The 17413-nt window shown below is 35.3% G+C and overlaps 1 protein-coding gene across 3 annotated transcripts in view; it reads right to left on the reverse strand.

Moving 5' to 3' along the window:
- Window positions 1–10877: 10877 nt before the first annotated feature.
- Window positions 10878–17413, reverse strand: part of LOC149191514 (nodulin MtN21 /EamA-like transporter family protein) — a 338056-nt gene continuing 331520 nt past the window's right edge. For 2 of the 3 annotated variants that reach the window (XM_089404310.1, XM_089404309.1), the window contains 2 exons: window positions 14270–14330; window positions 10878–11729 (listed from right to left, as the gene is read on the reverse strand). In XM_089404310.1, coding sequence (XP_089260436.1) covers window positions 11615–11729; window positions 14270–14330 — 176 coding nt within the window. In that variant the 3' untranslated portion in view covers window positions 10878–11614. The remainder of the gene's footprint in view (window positions 11730–14269; window positions 14331–17413) is intronic. The other variant, XM_089404311.1, reaches the window with a different exon arrangement.

Below are 17413 nucleotides of genomic sequence, written 5' to 3' on the forward strand. Positions count from 1 at the left end.
CATGGTTGGAATTTGTCACTGAACTACCAAATTAACATCATCTACAGAGACATCGACCTCACATCACTTCCTTGATGCAATATTTCTAAGTAACCTGAGAAGTAGAATTTGAATTCTAGGAGGCTTTGTAGCCAATTCAACAAAAAAAGAATGCTTCTTCCTATCCCTTCATATTATTCTTCTACCACTAGAAAGAAAAGTATTAATGATATAAATGAGGGAGATAAATATTGCATTGATCATTATATGGTGTTAGTATTCCATAGATTAGTGTTTCAATTTCCAAGGCAAAAGACCCAATCCTTACTTTTTGAATTATGGTGTGATTACATTAATGTAGAATTGAGATCTTAAATCCTATATTATCAAATCCTCCTCTTCTCCTTTGAAAAAGTTTTTTTATGATCAATTCAAAAATATTTTCACTCATCATTGCTAAATTAGTGACAAATTGTTTCAATTCATCATGGATAATTCAATTCAAGAGAACCTAATTTCTTTGAAGCTAGTTATAACCTTGGATGGGTCAAAGAATAATATCAACCTACTTATATTAATTGTATATTCTCTATTACTCTTCCCATGGAGAATATGATACAATGTTGACTCCATAATTTAACCTTTAGATTATTGCAATGTTATAATTGACACTCCTTGCTAATATAATCACTAAGAAGTGTACAATGGCTTCTACAAGTCATATCAACTATTAATTCACCTATTATTGTCTTAGTTTCTTATCATTTGGAAGGACAACTATCAAGCAAGTTAATCTTCATGAGTTCAAAACACTTTTCTTTACACATAGCTTCAAACAACTACATACATTTTGTTCTCTTATTGGAGGACATTTCTTTCTTATCTCCTTTAAATTGCATTAATTTGAAACAATGCCCTACTAGTGCTTTAGGCACTTCACTAATTAATAAGATGTTTTTCTAATCATAATATAACCAAACATTGTGATCTATACTATGAAACCAACTCTTGCAAACTTATATGTCCTTTATTAAAAGGGTGTGCAATTTATTTTTTAGAGGAAGAAGATGGTTAAAGTTTATTAATCAAAGTAAAAAATGTGCATATTCCAAATATGAGAAGTGGTCATAGTATTACCTTGTAGTTATATTTGTTGGTTTTCTTATTCACCTTTTTACTTTTTCTCTTTATGGATGAACTATATTTTATAGAAGTTATGTATATGTCAATTTCACTAATCATTGTGAATCTTATGCATTCATTAAAAGAAATATAAATGTACATATTGTACAAGTGACAAACAATGCACTTGATACTTGTGTGATATTTTCTTCTTACTTTCATATTATTTAGTTGTGAACACACATCACAAGTTGTCGTGGGAGTAACAAGAACATATTTAAAAGTTATCAAGTGTTTAAAATTTAGAATATTATAATCAAAATAAAACACACAACATCATCACATGCACACAAGTACCATGGAACAAGTAGAGATAATGATAAATCATAAAATAACAATTATTCAATCACATTAATGACACATACATGGTGTAAATGAAACACATTATCTAATTCAGTTATAGTAAATGGACAAGAAATTTTCTATATAATCGCATATTATAAGGGATGCTAATCTAACTCATACCTAGAAAAAAAAATTGCAAATACCATGGTGATTGAAACATAATCAGATCATTATGTCCATTAAACTATCTAAAATCCATAACCAATCTTCCATGGGAGACAATATGCTTCTTTCCCACACCCACATCTAGTAACAATTTTGTGTATCTACATTTGCTAGCTCTAACCCATAGGTCACATTCTTATGGATATTATCTCTCGCAATGAATTTTGGATGTCTCTTCATTGAATGTCCACTAGCCATGTTGCGAAGTGTTGTGAAGAACCACTTTACAAAACTTATTTGCAAGTCTACGAACCTCTACAACATACAAACTTTTTTCAATAATGCTTATGACATTAAAATAACACATCATTTCCAACAAATAAAAATTTTCCACTAAAACATATATGATTAAAGTCATTGCAATGCCTTGAAGGGTCATGATGATGAATCATTTTAAGAAAAGTCAACAAATCCTATAAACAATGAAAGTCCCCAAATTGTATCGACAAGGGAACAATAAACAATATGATATCTGGAAAGGGTTGACATAAATCAACTAATGATAAATTACATCCCATCAAACAATGTCTTAACAACTTTCTAATCATCATTGCTAATCAAAATATATGTCACATTGATGAGGGAAAATTGTGGTAGTTGGAAAATTAAATATGTCATCTTCATGTGACAACCAACTTAGCCAACGGTGACACAAATGTTGACTAGTTCCTTACTTGCAATCAAGTCAAGGGCAAATAACTTTTACTCAACCTCTTCATTATTGAAATAATCAATAAAGACAAAGGGAATATGCATCTCACTAACTTGCTCATTATTTTTCTTACTGATACATTAAATGACCTTGATAACCTTAATCACCTTAGGTGACATCCAAAGTCCCGAATTGATTGATTTATTTTCCTTATACCTTCATACACAATATTTTCTTCCCACCATACCACATTTGAATGACCAATTACCTTTGCTTGCATGGCTATGCACTTTCTTCTTCTTTATACCTCAACCATTTCCATAGGGCACCGCTCCAATTTCCCCACCATATCAATCTTAATAACCCCCTCGCCCGCCCCCTTTCTCTTAGACCTTCAACGCATTAGTATTTAATTTCTCGTTGACCCTCCTCATTTCATTTCCCCAACAGGAAACAATGGCAAACATGCATGTGCTAAATCATTCAAAACTAAATTCTTCCCAAGATAATAGCTTATTTTATATAGAAGAATAGTTCTTAGCATTCATCGCTAGGAGGAGTTTCATCACTAACTAGCAATCATAGAGCTAACCTTTGGTGACACCATAGCATTGACGAAGACTACTAATAAAGAAAAATAAATACTGGCAATGATGAATTTGTTGTAGACATAAAATCACTAAGCATAACGGTGACAAGAGTGCCTTCATGTAATAACACTTCACCAAATAACCTTGAGCCTCCACTCGCTAGCTTCCAATGGAAAAATAATTGTTTGAGGAAAAGGGTTATTTCAAATTAACATGAAAGACATCACTTGCTTTCTTAATGTTGACCCAAACATCATTCAAAGTTCTATCTTTCATTACACCAAGATGACAATGGATGATCATGTTAATGTTTAACCCTCTTCGAAGTTTGTTTTTAAGGAGAGTTTAGTTAAATATGTTAAGTTTTGATCAAAAGACAATATTATAAAAGTATATTTGCAGTATAAGGCCTTCCATCCCTATACCCCTACATTAATATGGTTTTGAGTACTAGTGAGTTGTTCAATTAATATAATTTACAATGTGTCCCTTTCAAATCTGTTATATTATATTATTAGGATTGTTTTCCAAAAAACATAAAACATTTAAAAGTATTTTTAATTTAAATTTGCAAAAATAGGTGCATGAAAATGTAGGAATTTACAGGGTAAGTTTCTCAGAAAGAACACCAAAAGGACATCGCTCACAACCAGATCACAGATCAATACACCAGTATTTTTGACGTGGTTAAAACCCTCAAACAAGGAAACAGTCCACGGCCTGAGCCAACGCGGCCACTTCAGGCAATTTATTAATCAAAGAATGAAAATTTACATAAGCTTCTCTCATGCACGGATTACCCTACAAATGACCCTCCATGCGCTTTAAATAGAATTCATGGACCAATCGGGTGTCAAGCCACGGATCAAGTGTCGGTAATACCGAGGAGAGAATGAACCGTCGGATCACTACATATCGTGACCGTCAGATTGTAAGTTACAAAATGTACAACGGTAAAGAAACACACTTTACCTAACTCTATACCTAACTCTACACTAGACCAAGTTGTACTTAACTATTTCCTATGTGTCGGAATATCCTAACATCCCCCCTTAAGAACAACTTGGGATAGGATTGAAGGATTTACAAATATGACACAATAGGAGAAGGAAGGAGGCACTAGAGCCTATCCCCCCTTAGTGACAACTTCCTGAACTCCAACCATAAATCGAAGTTTAGTGAACTTTGCCTCTGTGAGAGCCTTTGTGAAGATGTCTGCAACTTGATCATCTGTTGAACAATATTGCACTTCAAGAACATGGTCGTGAATGAGCTTTCTAATGAAGTGCATGTGCAGTTCAATGTGTTTGCTGCGCTGATGTTGGACTGGATCTTTGCATAGCTGAATGGCACTTTGATTATCACACCAAAGTGTAGTCGGATGCTGCTGCTCAAAGCCAAACTCTGACAGGATCTGACGAAGCCACAAGGCTTCCTTACTAGCTTCTACGGCACCACGATACTCTGCTTCTGCTGATGAAAGAGAAATGTCACCCTGTTTCTTGCAAGCCCATGTAACAGGTTCTGAACCAAGAGTGAACACATAACCGACAGTAGACTTCCGATCATCAGGGTCACCAGCCCAATCGGAATCAGTGAAACCAACCAATAGAGATGCTTTGGCACTGTAATGAATCCCAAACTGAACTGTACCTCGAACATAACGAAGTATTCTTTTAGCTGCTTTCCAATGACTTTCACGGGGGTTTTGCATGAACCGAGCAACAAGGCCAACAACAAAGGAAAGGTCAGGACGAGTATGGGTTAGATACAAAAGTTTTCCTACAAGTTGACGGTATAAGGTAGCATCAACTTCAGGAGAAGTACAAGTGACTGAGAGTTTGACTCCAGACAGACTGAAAGGGAGAAGGGGCTGGCTTACAGTCTTCCATGTGAAAATGACATAGAATATCACAAGCATACTTGGACTGGGAAAGGGAAATACCCTCCTTGGATTGCAAGACTTGAAGACCGAGAAAATAGTGTAAGTGTCCTAAGTCTGTCATTTCAAATTTCCTTTTGAGGCTAGACTTCACATGGTTTATAAGGTTGGGATCACTACCAGTAAGGATAAGATCATCAACATAAAGAACAAGGATGATAAGAGAGTTGCCCACTTTCTTGGTGTAGACAGTATTGTCAGAATGACACCTAGAAAAGCCAGATTCTAAAAGAAAGCTATCCATTTTGGCATACCAAGCCCGAGGAGCTTGCTTGAGACCATAAAGGGATTTCTTAAGTCGACAAACAAGGCTGGAGTCTGTTTGTATGAAGCCAATGGGTTGTTCCATATAGATTTCTTCATGCAAGTCCCCATGCAAGAAGGAAGATTTAACATCCATCTGATGGACTTCCCATTTGAAAGAGGCAGCAAGGGAAAGAACAAGGCGGATAGAGTTCATTTTGGCAACAGGGAAGAAGGTTTCAGTGTAGTCAATGCCTTCAACCTGTGAAAAGCCCTTAGCAACAAGACGAGCTTTATGTTTATCAACTTTCCCATCTGGTCCATACTTGGTTCTGTAAACCCATTTGCATCTAACAAGTTTTCGTCCCTTTGGTAAAGGAACAAGATCCCATGTATCATTTGCTAATAATGAATGATATTCTTCATTCATAGCTGCTTCCCAATCTGGATGGCCTGAAGCTTCTACAAAGGTGTCAGGATCATAATTTACTGGAGCTTGCGCCAGTAAAGAAGAGGCTCTCTCGAACTGAGAACGTGTGCGTCGCTGATCTGTAGGATCACCGACAAGATCACTTGCTGCATCTCGAGTAGCACGAACCCATTTTGGAAGCTCAGGAGCTGAAGGAGGATCCTGAGATGGTGGGGGAGGATTGTCATCCTCACTTTCATCATCTGAAGAAGAAATGTTTTCAAAGGTAGAAGAGATAGGGAGAGGTGGCACATCCGCCTGACTAGGCTCGCAGGCCGATATATTTTCATCAAATTTTACATCTCTTCTAATGATATCATTTTTGGACTTAAATGGAATAAGTCTATAGCCTTTGACATCTTCAAAATATCCAACAAAAGTACATTTTTCACTCTTAGGTTCTAAAGCTTTATGCTTTTCATCTGGAATATGGGCCCACGCTTCACTTCCAAAAACACGAAAGTGACTTACATCTGGTTTTATTGAGCTCCATGCTTCTTCTGGAGTGATATTCTTTAAAGCCTTAGTAGGAGTGCGATTTATTATGTAATTTGCACAGTTAATTGCTTCTGCCCAAAAACTAAGACCAAGTCCTTTAGATTGTAGCATACAATTAGCCATTTCCTTTAAGGTGCGATTCTTCCTTTCAGCTACACCATTTTGTTGTGGAGTATATGGATCGGTATGTTGCATTTGAATTCCATTCTCAGTGCAATAGTTGATGAATGTGTTTTTAACATATTCTCTGCCATTATCAGATCTTAACTTAAGAATTTGATGTCCAGATTGTTTTTCAACAAAGGCCTTGAAGGCCAAAAAACTGTTAAATACTTCACTCTTGAGTTTTAAGAAGTATACCCAAGTGCGTCTGGAGAAATCATCAATGAAAGTTAAGAAATACTTGCAACCAGAGAATGACACAACTGGAAGTGGGCCACATAAATCACTATGCACAAGCTGTAAAGGGGCTGAGGCGTGCCAAGAGGCACGTTTTTCAAAACTGTCCCAATGATGTTTTCCGAGTACACATCCGGAACAAACACCATCTCTGCAAGATACCATAGGAAGACCTGTCACCATATTTTCTTTACATAGATGCTGAAGGGAGCGATAGTTTAAGTGACCAAATCGCTCATGCCAAAGTTTGCTCACTTCATCGTTATGAGCAACAAATACTGAGGGAAGATTTGATGATCCAAAGTTGTGAAACTTATACAACCTTGTAGAATCATCAGCAATGCCAGTAGCCAAAATCTGTTTAGGATCTTTTAAGTCCTTGATTACAACATCATGAGGTGAAAATTCAACGATTTTACCTTCACCTGAATGAGTTATCTGATATACAGATAGAAGGTTGCAGGATAAGGTTGGAACACATAATACATCATTAAACTGACCATTGTCTAGATGAACAGTTCCAGTCCCTACAACATTAAGAGATCTATCATCACCAACATATATATTTTTGGTGTTACAATCATTTAAAGAAGAAAACATGGCTTTGTTTTTGGCCATGTGATAAGAAGCTCCAGAATCAATGAGCCACTCATGAGAATGAGAAGAAGAAGATACATTTAATGCAAGCCAGACCGAGATGCTTGACAACCACATGCAGAAAGTGCCATTCCTGAAGATGAAGTTGAAGTTGAAGATTGCCCCAAATGGATGTTATGCTTCTTCATTGCTGCTTCCAAGGCTTCCATCTTCTTAAAGCATTTTGATTCTAAGTGCCCATCTCGAGTACAAAAATTGCAATTTCTATCAGTCTTCTTCCCTTTGTTTTTATTTGTCTTATCATTTTGTTGAAATGATTTTTCATTTTGGGGCTGAAATTGCTTAGGACCCTTGTTTAGTTTAGGACCATTCTTTTTAGGATATGACTTTTTAGGATTCTTTGAATTTGGTTGTTGCTGGGTGGCTAACGCTTTCTTGGAAGAGTTTCCAAGATTAAGAAGACCAAGGTGTAAGAGTTTTTCTTGTTCTCTTATTAAAGAATCACAAAAAGAGTCAAAGGAAGGGGGCTTGTAGTATTTTTCTTGAGAAATGAAGGCTTCTCTTGTAGAACGGAAGGTGGAAACAAATACAGAGTAGGCTGGTCCCAACTTAGTAAGGATGGAATAAATAAGGTTACTATCTTCTTTCTTAACCTTAACACCTTCCAAAAGATATCTAAGGGTCTTGAACTTAGACAAGAAATCTTCAATGCAAGAAAAATTATTAGGGTCTAATGTAAGCAACTCATTTTCAAGTTGATGGGCTCTAATTTCATTTTTAATCCCAAAAACTTTATTGATTTGTTCCATTGCTTCATGATGAGTTTCAAGTTCTGCAATATGGAATCTAAGATCTGGAAAAATAAACATCCCTATCAAACCACGTGCTTGATCTTGTCTATTTTTCCATTTAGCAGCCTTGTCTTCATCTTTCGGTTTCTTTTCTTGGCCTGTGGCTATTCGGTAGAGACCTTTACTTCTAAGTAAATCCTCCATGTAGGACAACCATTGGAAGTAGTTGGTGCTGTCAAGGGTAACTTGGTATTGACTTTCCATTTCAACAGAAACTGAAGCTGAAGATGCTGAAAGTAAGTGTTCCAATGGATAGATCTCGAAAAATTAGGCTGGTTTAAAAAAAACGGCTCTGAAAAAGGCTTCCGGATGAAGAAGTTATGGCTTTTAAAAAAAAGTTGTTGAAGTTGCCGACGAAGTGCGGGAATGAAAAAAGTCCGCCCCCACAAAATGGAGACTTGAACCCAAGACCTCTACTTTCTTAAAATAGCTTTGAATCAATTGATCTATACAAAAAATTTGAGAGAGAGAGAGAGAGAGGGGGGAGGGGGGGCTTTGGGTTGCGTGCTTGCTTTGAGAAAGCTCTTTTTCCCTACAAAACAAAAAACACAAAACCCAACACGGACATGCAAAGAAAACGAACCTTGCGGCTCGAAGTTAGCTTTACTAAAAAAACTAAATATTTTCAAAAATTGAACCTTGCGGCTCAAAGTTAGCTTTAGCCGAAAAACTAAATATTTTTCTCAATGTTTCTGATTTTCCGAGATCACACTAAGGTGCAGGGAAAAGAGCATACGCATGAGAAAAATCCTTCCTTTCTGTTTCTGATTTGCCCAGATCGCACAGAGTCGCAGGGCAAAGAGCATACGCAGAAATGAAAGGTATAGATCCGGTTAAAAAAAAAAAGTAAATAAACCGAAACCGAAATAAGCAAAGAGAAAATAACAGTAAACTGCAAATAAACACTGTATACCTCCAGATCTTAAAAATGATGCAGCTAGGGCTACTGGAAACCTTTTCGCGTGAAACGAAAGGGGTTCCTCACTGGAACAGATGCTCCGAACACAACAGAGCAGTCCTCTCGGCTCGAAAGCAGTCAGAAACAACAGATCTAGGAAACGGCAGTCGGATGCAGTTCTACCGGCTTCAGATTTGGATCACCAACGGACGCGGCCCTCAAATAGCTCTGATACCATGTAGGAATTTACAGGGTAAGTTCCTCAGAAAGAACACCAAAACGACACCGCTCACAACCAGATCACAGATCAATACACCAATATTTTTGACGTGGTTAAAACCCTCAAAGAGGGAAACAGTGTACGGCCTGAGCCAACGCGGCCACTTCAGGCAATTTATTAATCAAAGAATGAAAATTTACATAAGCTTCTCTCATGCACGGATTACCCTACAAATGAGCCTCCATGCGCTTTAAATAGAATTCATGGACCAATCGGGTGTCAAGCCACGGATCAAGTGTCGGTAATACCGAGGAGATAATGAACCGTCGGATCACTACATATCGTGACCGTCGGATTGTAAGTTACAAAATGTACAACGGTAAAGAAACACACTTTACCTAACTCTATACCTAACTCTACACTAGACCAAGTTGTACTTAACTATTTCCTATGTGTCGGAATATCCTAACAGAAAATGTGAGAAAGATTTGAGGATTTTCTTAATTTGTGTTTGGAAAAACAAATGCCAAACCTTTCAAATTTTGCTGGATGTCAATCTTTTAAAATATTTTTATGACATTAAAATTTGTGTCTAATAATTTTATGACTAAACTTTCATTAAAAATAAAATGCAAAAACACACAATGATTTTATAAAACACTTATAAACATACGAGATGTAAATAATTTTCAAAAAAAATACACATTTACTAAATCATCCTCCACTTTTAAATAAACTCTTGAATTAAAAAATCATATATATATAACTAACCTAATAAAAAAATTTATCCATACATATCTAAAAAATTATATTTTTTAATTATTAAAAAATATCTTTCTGTAAACACTTATTCTTATTTAATTTTATTATTTTTTTAATATTATCAATTTAAATATATATTTTAATTATTTAAAAATATCTTTATGAAAACATTTTTTCTTATTTAATTTTAATATTATCGATTTTTAATTAATAAAAATATTTTACTCATAAATTCCTCTTCTCCTCTTATATATAATAAAGTATATAAATACACATGTTTCAAATTACAAAATAATCATTTTAGGTTAATAGACCCTCCTTAATGAAATATTAAAATGTTATTATTTTGGTACATGTTTTGAAAGAAGAAGAATTAACGAGATGATAACATGAACACAGGACAATTGGCTATATTTATTGAATTGAATTGAAAATTTTCAATGAAGTTCACGAGACCAAAACGGTCAGAAGACCAAGTATCCAACCAACAAAACATTACTGTCTTCAAAACTTTTTTTTTCCTTCCCTGTCTTTACTGTCGGTAAAATTTGTGTTGTAAATTTAAAATACAAAATATAAAATTACAAACCATCTATTTTAAAAATTACGAATCTTTACTTTCAAAATATTTCTTTCTTACATTATCCTTGCGGGGTAAAATTTGCCTTACAGCTTAAAATAGATAAAAAGTGTCATATGATAAGCAATAAAATAAAATATAAAATTAAAAAAATTAGCGATATTAATAATTATGAAAATAATTTCATCAATACTGATTGAAGTATATCTGGCATTAATTTCGCATTTACAGTGAACAGCGTAATAACTTAATACCCAACTCATAATTTGGAATTAATTTGGCACAAGAGAACAGAAATGGAAAATATTTACCATAAAATCTCCCCCGCCATTCCTTGTGAACCTTAAAGAAAAGCTCCTAAGCCACCAGGGAAACATGGGCCTAAAGTATGGAGCTATGTTTGAGCAAATCAAAGAATTAGATCTAACACGAATCATTAATCATTTATTAGAAAATTACTCATCCAGACAATGAGACATCTCACTGCAGAGACTTTAGGAGAGGGGGGAGTAAGGGTGGCATCTACTATTTAATTTTCTTTACATATCTTTATTTCTTATTACAAATTCATGTCCATTGTCTGCAACCAACGACTAAGAAAACAATGGAATCCATAATTCTTCACATTTTAACTAGAACCCAGAGCTTTTGGTGTTGATCTTACCTTTTGATATGTAGAGAAAGATGCACATTGAGTGGGGTTAAGCTTCACATGGCAACAGTACAAGTTGACATTTAGTGCTGCTCTACAGCTCAATGCCACTAACAAACGAAATGATGCTGTGTCCATGAAAAAGCATAATAAGACCCAGTTGGACCTTGAACTCCATGATTGAACTTGTTATATTTCTCACCAGCAGCGCGTAGATATTTATTTGGAGGAATGCAACTGAGAGTAAACCCTGTGGAGGCTATTTATTTCACAGCTTTAACCGATCCGAAACGCTGCCAGTGTAAGTGTGATGTAGAAAATATACTTTGCTCGGTTATATAAGAGAGCAAAATATAACAACTATAGCAGTTCTGCATGTCGTTCCAATGGTTCATATTTGCAAGCCTCTCGGAATAGGAGATTGTACATAATAAATGCTATAGTAGAAACATATAGGACTGATTCTGATGCTTTGTCATCGTACTACAATATGTGAGTTCCATGCTCGAGTGGTGTCATGAATTTAAAAAATGCAAAAATGCCCAAGACACATTGACTTTGTTGCAGCTCCCAACAGAGAATATTCTGCATCAGTCACTTTCTGGTTGAACATTGCTGCGTGTATTAACCATGTATATAGCAATAACCGTTACCAGTGCCCCTAGCAACTGGATCGGAGAGAATGTCTCGTCCAGGAAAACATATCTGTGATCCCAACCATTAGAACAAAATTCAGTCCAAATTTAAAATATGCATTTGAAATTGTAACAAAATTACTTCAAGCAAGGATACTTCAGCATGGAAAGCGGTGGCATATAAAACTTGAACAATCATCAACAGATTGTCGTATACTTATTCTTCAACAAAACCTGCCTTTTCTTTCCTCATTTTCCCTTAAAAAATGGTTCCAACCACCCTAAAGTTAATTGAAGTTCAGAGAGAAAATAACATAGGTTGATGCTGAGCTCATTTAAGGGAATTCCTAAAAGCAGAAGATTACATTTAAAAAAGTAGTTTCTTAAATTTGATTGTTATTCCACATTCTAGATTAACAAAGCCTTTCATTCTGTTCTCTACCTCTAGGCTAAAACCCATTCAATACCCTTCTTTTAGCCAAGGTAACCTTACTCTACATTCAAAGACTTAATGATCATATTTCCAAATTTTTTTCTAGAAAGAGCATCAAAACTTTTTTCAAACCGGAAAACCCTTAGCCAGCTCTTCAGATCAGCTAAGGACAAAATCGACCCTATGCTAGGCCCCTGAGTCTATGAAGTACCTTGCTCATGTGGAAAGTCTTACATAGGACAAACTGGTAGATCCTTTAAAACTCGCCTTAAAGAACATATGGTTGACACCTACCACAACCGCATTGCTAAAACCCATAAGATCAATCATCTTATTAGTTTTGATAAAACCAAAATCCTAGCCTCCTCACCCTTCCATTCCAACCAAATCATTGGGGCTTGAAATTGAAAAGTACCCCATAAGATCAATCATCTTATTAGTTTTGATAAAACCAAAATCCTAGCCTCCTCACTCTTCCATTCCAACCAAATCATTAGGGCTTGATATTGAAAAGCACCCTAACAACTTTAATGGTGATAATAGGTATCATTTAACCCAATCCTAAAAACCTCCTATTTATTTACTTTCCTATAAATGTCAACCCTTAATTCAAGTCCTTACCCCTCTTAGCCCCCTACCCTTCCCTATTTTCTTCCATCCCCCTCCCGGCTTGCCCCTGACCCCCTCCTCATTTTTCCTTCTGCCTACTTCTCGTTTTCCACCCTTTGAATATTCTCTTCTATCCTCTGCTTTCAATTTAATTTAATTATTTATTTAATTATTATTTCGTTTAATTTAATTATTATTTCTTCCTATTGAATTATTTAGTTTAGTTTAATTTTATCTTTAATTAGCATTTTTTCTTTCTTCCTTTTAATTCAGCTCCCTTTTCCTAATTAATTTCTTATTCAATATAAAAATGATAAATTAAAATTTCTATTTGCATTAATGGTTCTTTTAATTTCTTGGTTTTCAATTCTTATCTTAGTTTTAATAATCATGATATTTTTTTTACCAAGTTTTAATGATCATTTTAACTAAATTCTTTTTACCAAAGTTTAAAAATCATTTTATACTTTAATTCATATAACCAAATTTATTTTAATATTTTAATAATCTAAAACCTTTTTAACTAATAATTTGTTTTCATATGTTTATGTTTACCCATTTAATTATAATTGTGACCATCTCTAAAATAATTTAAAATAAAATTTTTATTCCTCTTTGAATTGACTTTTTTCTAATATAATAAGAATTCTTTCTTTTATTCAAGTCAAATTTATAATTTGTTCTCTTTCAAAATAACAATTATTTCTATTTTAAATATATCTAATTCTTTAATAATTTATTTATTTTTGGGATATTTTACATTCCTCCTAAATTGACCTTTTTATATATTTAAAATTTTACTTTCTTATTATTATTCGAGTTAAAAATTTATTTAATTTTCAATAATTTGTTTACAGACCTTTTTTAATAAAATAAAATTTAATCATTAGCTCCTCATCTGCTTCATTTAATCTTTTCTCCATTTCTAATGATTATATTTTAACACCCTTTATATATAGGAGTCTAATACTCACTCTTCACATCAACAGTAAGCTTCAAGCCCCTGAAAGTGCTTAAACTTTGGGCAAACATACGTTTGTGACAAACAGTTCTCCAACCTCAACATTAACGAAATAGTTTCTTTAATTTTTTTCAAAAATTCAAAACTGTTCTTTTATTATTTTAATTATTATTTAATTATTTTCCCATTTTAACCTCATAATTCCGCTAATGATTCAATTGAAATATGATAGTCCACGTAAGAAATTTCATTTTATGGTAAATTATAAATCAATGGAAGCCATATACCCTGAGATAACTTGGATGATAGAAAATGCCCAATTATGCGAACTTAACACCTTAACGAGGATTAAACATACTTAAAATTGCTCAGACAGGTAAAAGATGGATTTAAGAAATAAAGTATTGAAACCTGATTGGCTCTAACCTTGATAAAATCAGAACAGCCTCATGTTTCATTGATGTTAGCCTTCAGATGCTTAAACAAGGAATTTCTGGCCCTTACTATTTCAAAAGATGATGAAAAGAGCAATAACATTTGACAATAGAGCACACTGCACTTCAGGGGAAAAGGCTCACAACAAGGCTACCCTGTTAGGTTATCTTACCCAAAAATTGAAGCAAACATTGGCGTAAGGAATGTCAACGAGCTCAATTTCGTCAAGCTACCTGCACATTAGAAACATATACCACGAGATTACAAACGCATTGAATAATGAAAGTAGCTGCGCAATAAGGTGAAAATTTTGCACAAAAGTATCGCTATCTGAAAGCAATTCCTTGTATATTTGTGCCCATGATTACATGTCATTCACGTATTGTTCTAGAACTGTCTCCAGACAGCATCTGTCATCTCCATGCATATAAAGAAGCTATCATTCTTTATATTTTCCCACACTGAAGTCCTACACAATTAAAATAAGACCTTCTGTCTTCCCTTCAGTTCTGGAAGCACCAATCGTAATTAACACATCCAATAAGACAGCATTTGTCATCTCCATGCATATAAAGAAGCTATCATTCTTTATATTTTCCCACATTGAAGCCCTACACAATTAAAATAAGACCTTATGTCTTCCCTTCACTTCTGGAAGCACCAATCGTAATTAACACATCCAATAATGGATATTAAGTTACACAATTCAGCTATTTGGAAGTTGAAGTCACGTGCAATAACCAAATGATTTTATTTAACCCCAACTCCCACAAACATATTTTTTTAAAATGGAGTAAGAATAAGATACACACATATTCTAAGGTAGTTACATGCTCCACGAGATTTTTGCAAGATGTTCCAATAAAAAAATGCAAAATGCAAAAGAGAACATACGCTAGATGGGTATCATTGGTCAAGTTATTAGCACTCTGGAGTGAACCTTATGAAATCCGTGTGCTAACTTCCAGATTTGCAATTTATCCTTATCAAGTTGGGCCGTAGACTGGGGATTTCGTGACTTCGAGATTTCAGAGATTTTGTGCCAGTTTCACATCAACTTATCATCTGAATTAGCTCAGAGACCTAGTTTCAGTCCTCAGAGACATGCCTGTGATTTTGCAGTACTGCTACTTTTAGCAGGTGTGACCCACAGTATGTCAGACTTCATACCATATGTGTGTTCCTTGGTCACACACGAATCAGATGATGCTATTTTAACAACATATGGAGTTGTCTGCATGCTCGCAGGTTGATTTCGTTTACATGCAATATCACATTCACAATGCCATGCAGAGCATTGGAATGATAAGTTGGTTGCATACTACAGATGCATGCATCTCAGTTATTGGTACTTTCTATTTTTAGCACATTCTATTTTTGGGTGTTGCTAATTTTAGAAAGTGGCGTCCATTGCAAGTATTGTGACATTGGGAGATTATTTGGTGAACTTACTATTTTTAGCAAGTATTATTCTGGGTAACCATCTTTTATTTTTTATAGCAAGGATCATGCATGAGTCTGGTTGTGGTGGCAGGGTTCTGTTTCCAGGTTTTCCTACATTTTAGGGCACAAGTGCTATCTTTACTAAGTACCATTCCAATCAGCTTTTACGTATGGCATGGTTCATGTATGCATCATTTTAGTAATGAGACTTCATTTTTAATGATCCTGACTTTTTACTAAGGCACTACTACTCTGGGAAGGTGCTATTTCAGGAATGGTGGTGGAGCATTGAGTTTCTAGATTGGTAATGTTACTCAATGTCATCCTCATTTGGTGAATTTGCCAAACGTAATATGACTTTGTGGTTGGTTCAGACTTTGTTAGATGTAACTCTGTGACCATCATGAAGGAATATTCTTTCTATAGCTATGTTTAGGTGAAGATCTTCGACCATGTGTCATGATCATTTTGTGATGATGGGGATGAGATGGCTATTAAATGGTTTGTGCACTGGGAAAGATATTTTTGGTGAAAGATATTCATCCATGTTACCTCCTAGACCTGCACTCATAGATATCCAAGTTCCTAAACAAACTGCAACCTTAGAAGGACTTGAGAAGGTTGCCAAATATCAGCGCATCAACTCTTCCTCTCTCTCTACGCTGATTCCTTTCCGGCACAAGGGGAGAAGCTCTAGAAAAGAATGTTGAAGATGTTCATTAGAAATAAAGGGATGGTGGATTACCAAGTCCCATGTCTACCCAATTGGGCAATGGAGTCAAGATCAAAGAGGAAGAGGGTTTGAACATTATGGTGAAGACATAATGAAGCCATTCATTGAGGTGCCGTAATTAGTCCAAAACAGATTTTCAGACTATGCAAGAATAATTGAGATCCCTTAAAGAGGATGCACCATCATAAGTTCCATGTAATAATGTGTAACCATAAACAATAAAGGAACAGCCACAAACCATAGATGAAGTAGACAAATTAGGAAAACCTTCTTATAGAACAAACAGCTAACAATACATCATTATCTTCAAATCTGATTTCATCACAAGATCAAGACAACCATAACATGCCACACATAATCTTCTTCCTTAGGTAAACAAACAGCGTTCAAACATCAAATAAACAGTCCTAACCATAAGATAAGATAAGATAATTATATTTATGTCCAACTAATGACCACAAAGTGGGTCAAAGGGGCTGTTGAGTACAATGATGTCCATACAATGCGGGAGAACCAAACGGTCTCCTATAAAAAATACAATGCATGAATATAAAAGGTACAATGCAGGAACATAAAAGATACAATGTATGAAATGCCCTGACGGAGAAAATCTAGGGGCTAATGGGTCTGAGGATCAGACTCATCTTTCCTAACATCTGAGGTTGACTAAAGAACATTGAAAAAAAACCCCACAAAGTTTGCTGGCCCGATGAAGGGCCAGTGGGAGGTGCGGACTGTCCACTAAATCGTTGTTTGGGGGAGTTCGCACACTGTTGAGGTCTGGAAGGACCTAGTTCGTCACCCAGGGATGGATCTGAGTTTTGCTGCTGAGATCTCATGTGGTGGGGTGAGGTCCCACAATCCTCACTGGTCTAGAGTTTGGATATGAAACGGTATCAATGGGTCTCTTTGTGCCCATCTCTGAGTACCCTGAAAAATGTCGTGATCCTCTGTTTGGGGTCTAGTCTGATGGGATGCTAAAGAATATGCGCTCGAAACTTGAGAGCCTCCTGCATATATAGGGCCAAACATCTTTGATCGGGATACCTGAAAAAGTCTGCGAGGGTCTGAGAGTCCTTGAACAAGCAATGGAACCTTCCTCTGATCTCGTAGTAGATAAGGCATGCAAAAATGAAGTGC

The sequence above is a fragment of the Pinus tabuliformis genome, chromosome 2_2 (genome assembly GCF_031772625.1).
Source record: "Pinus tabuliformis cultivar Carrire ecotype Pingquan chromosome 2_2, CPIR1, whole genome shotgun sequence".
NCBI classification, from domain to species: Eukaryota; Viridiplantae; Streptophyta; class Pinopsida; order Pinales; family Pinaceae; genus Pinus; species Pinus tabuliformis.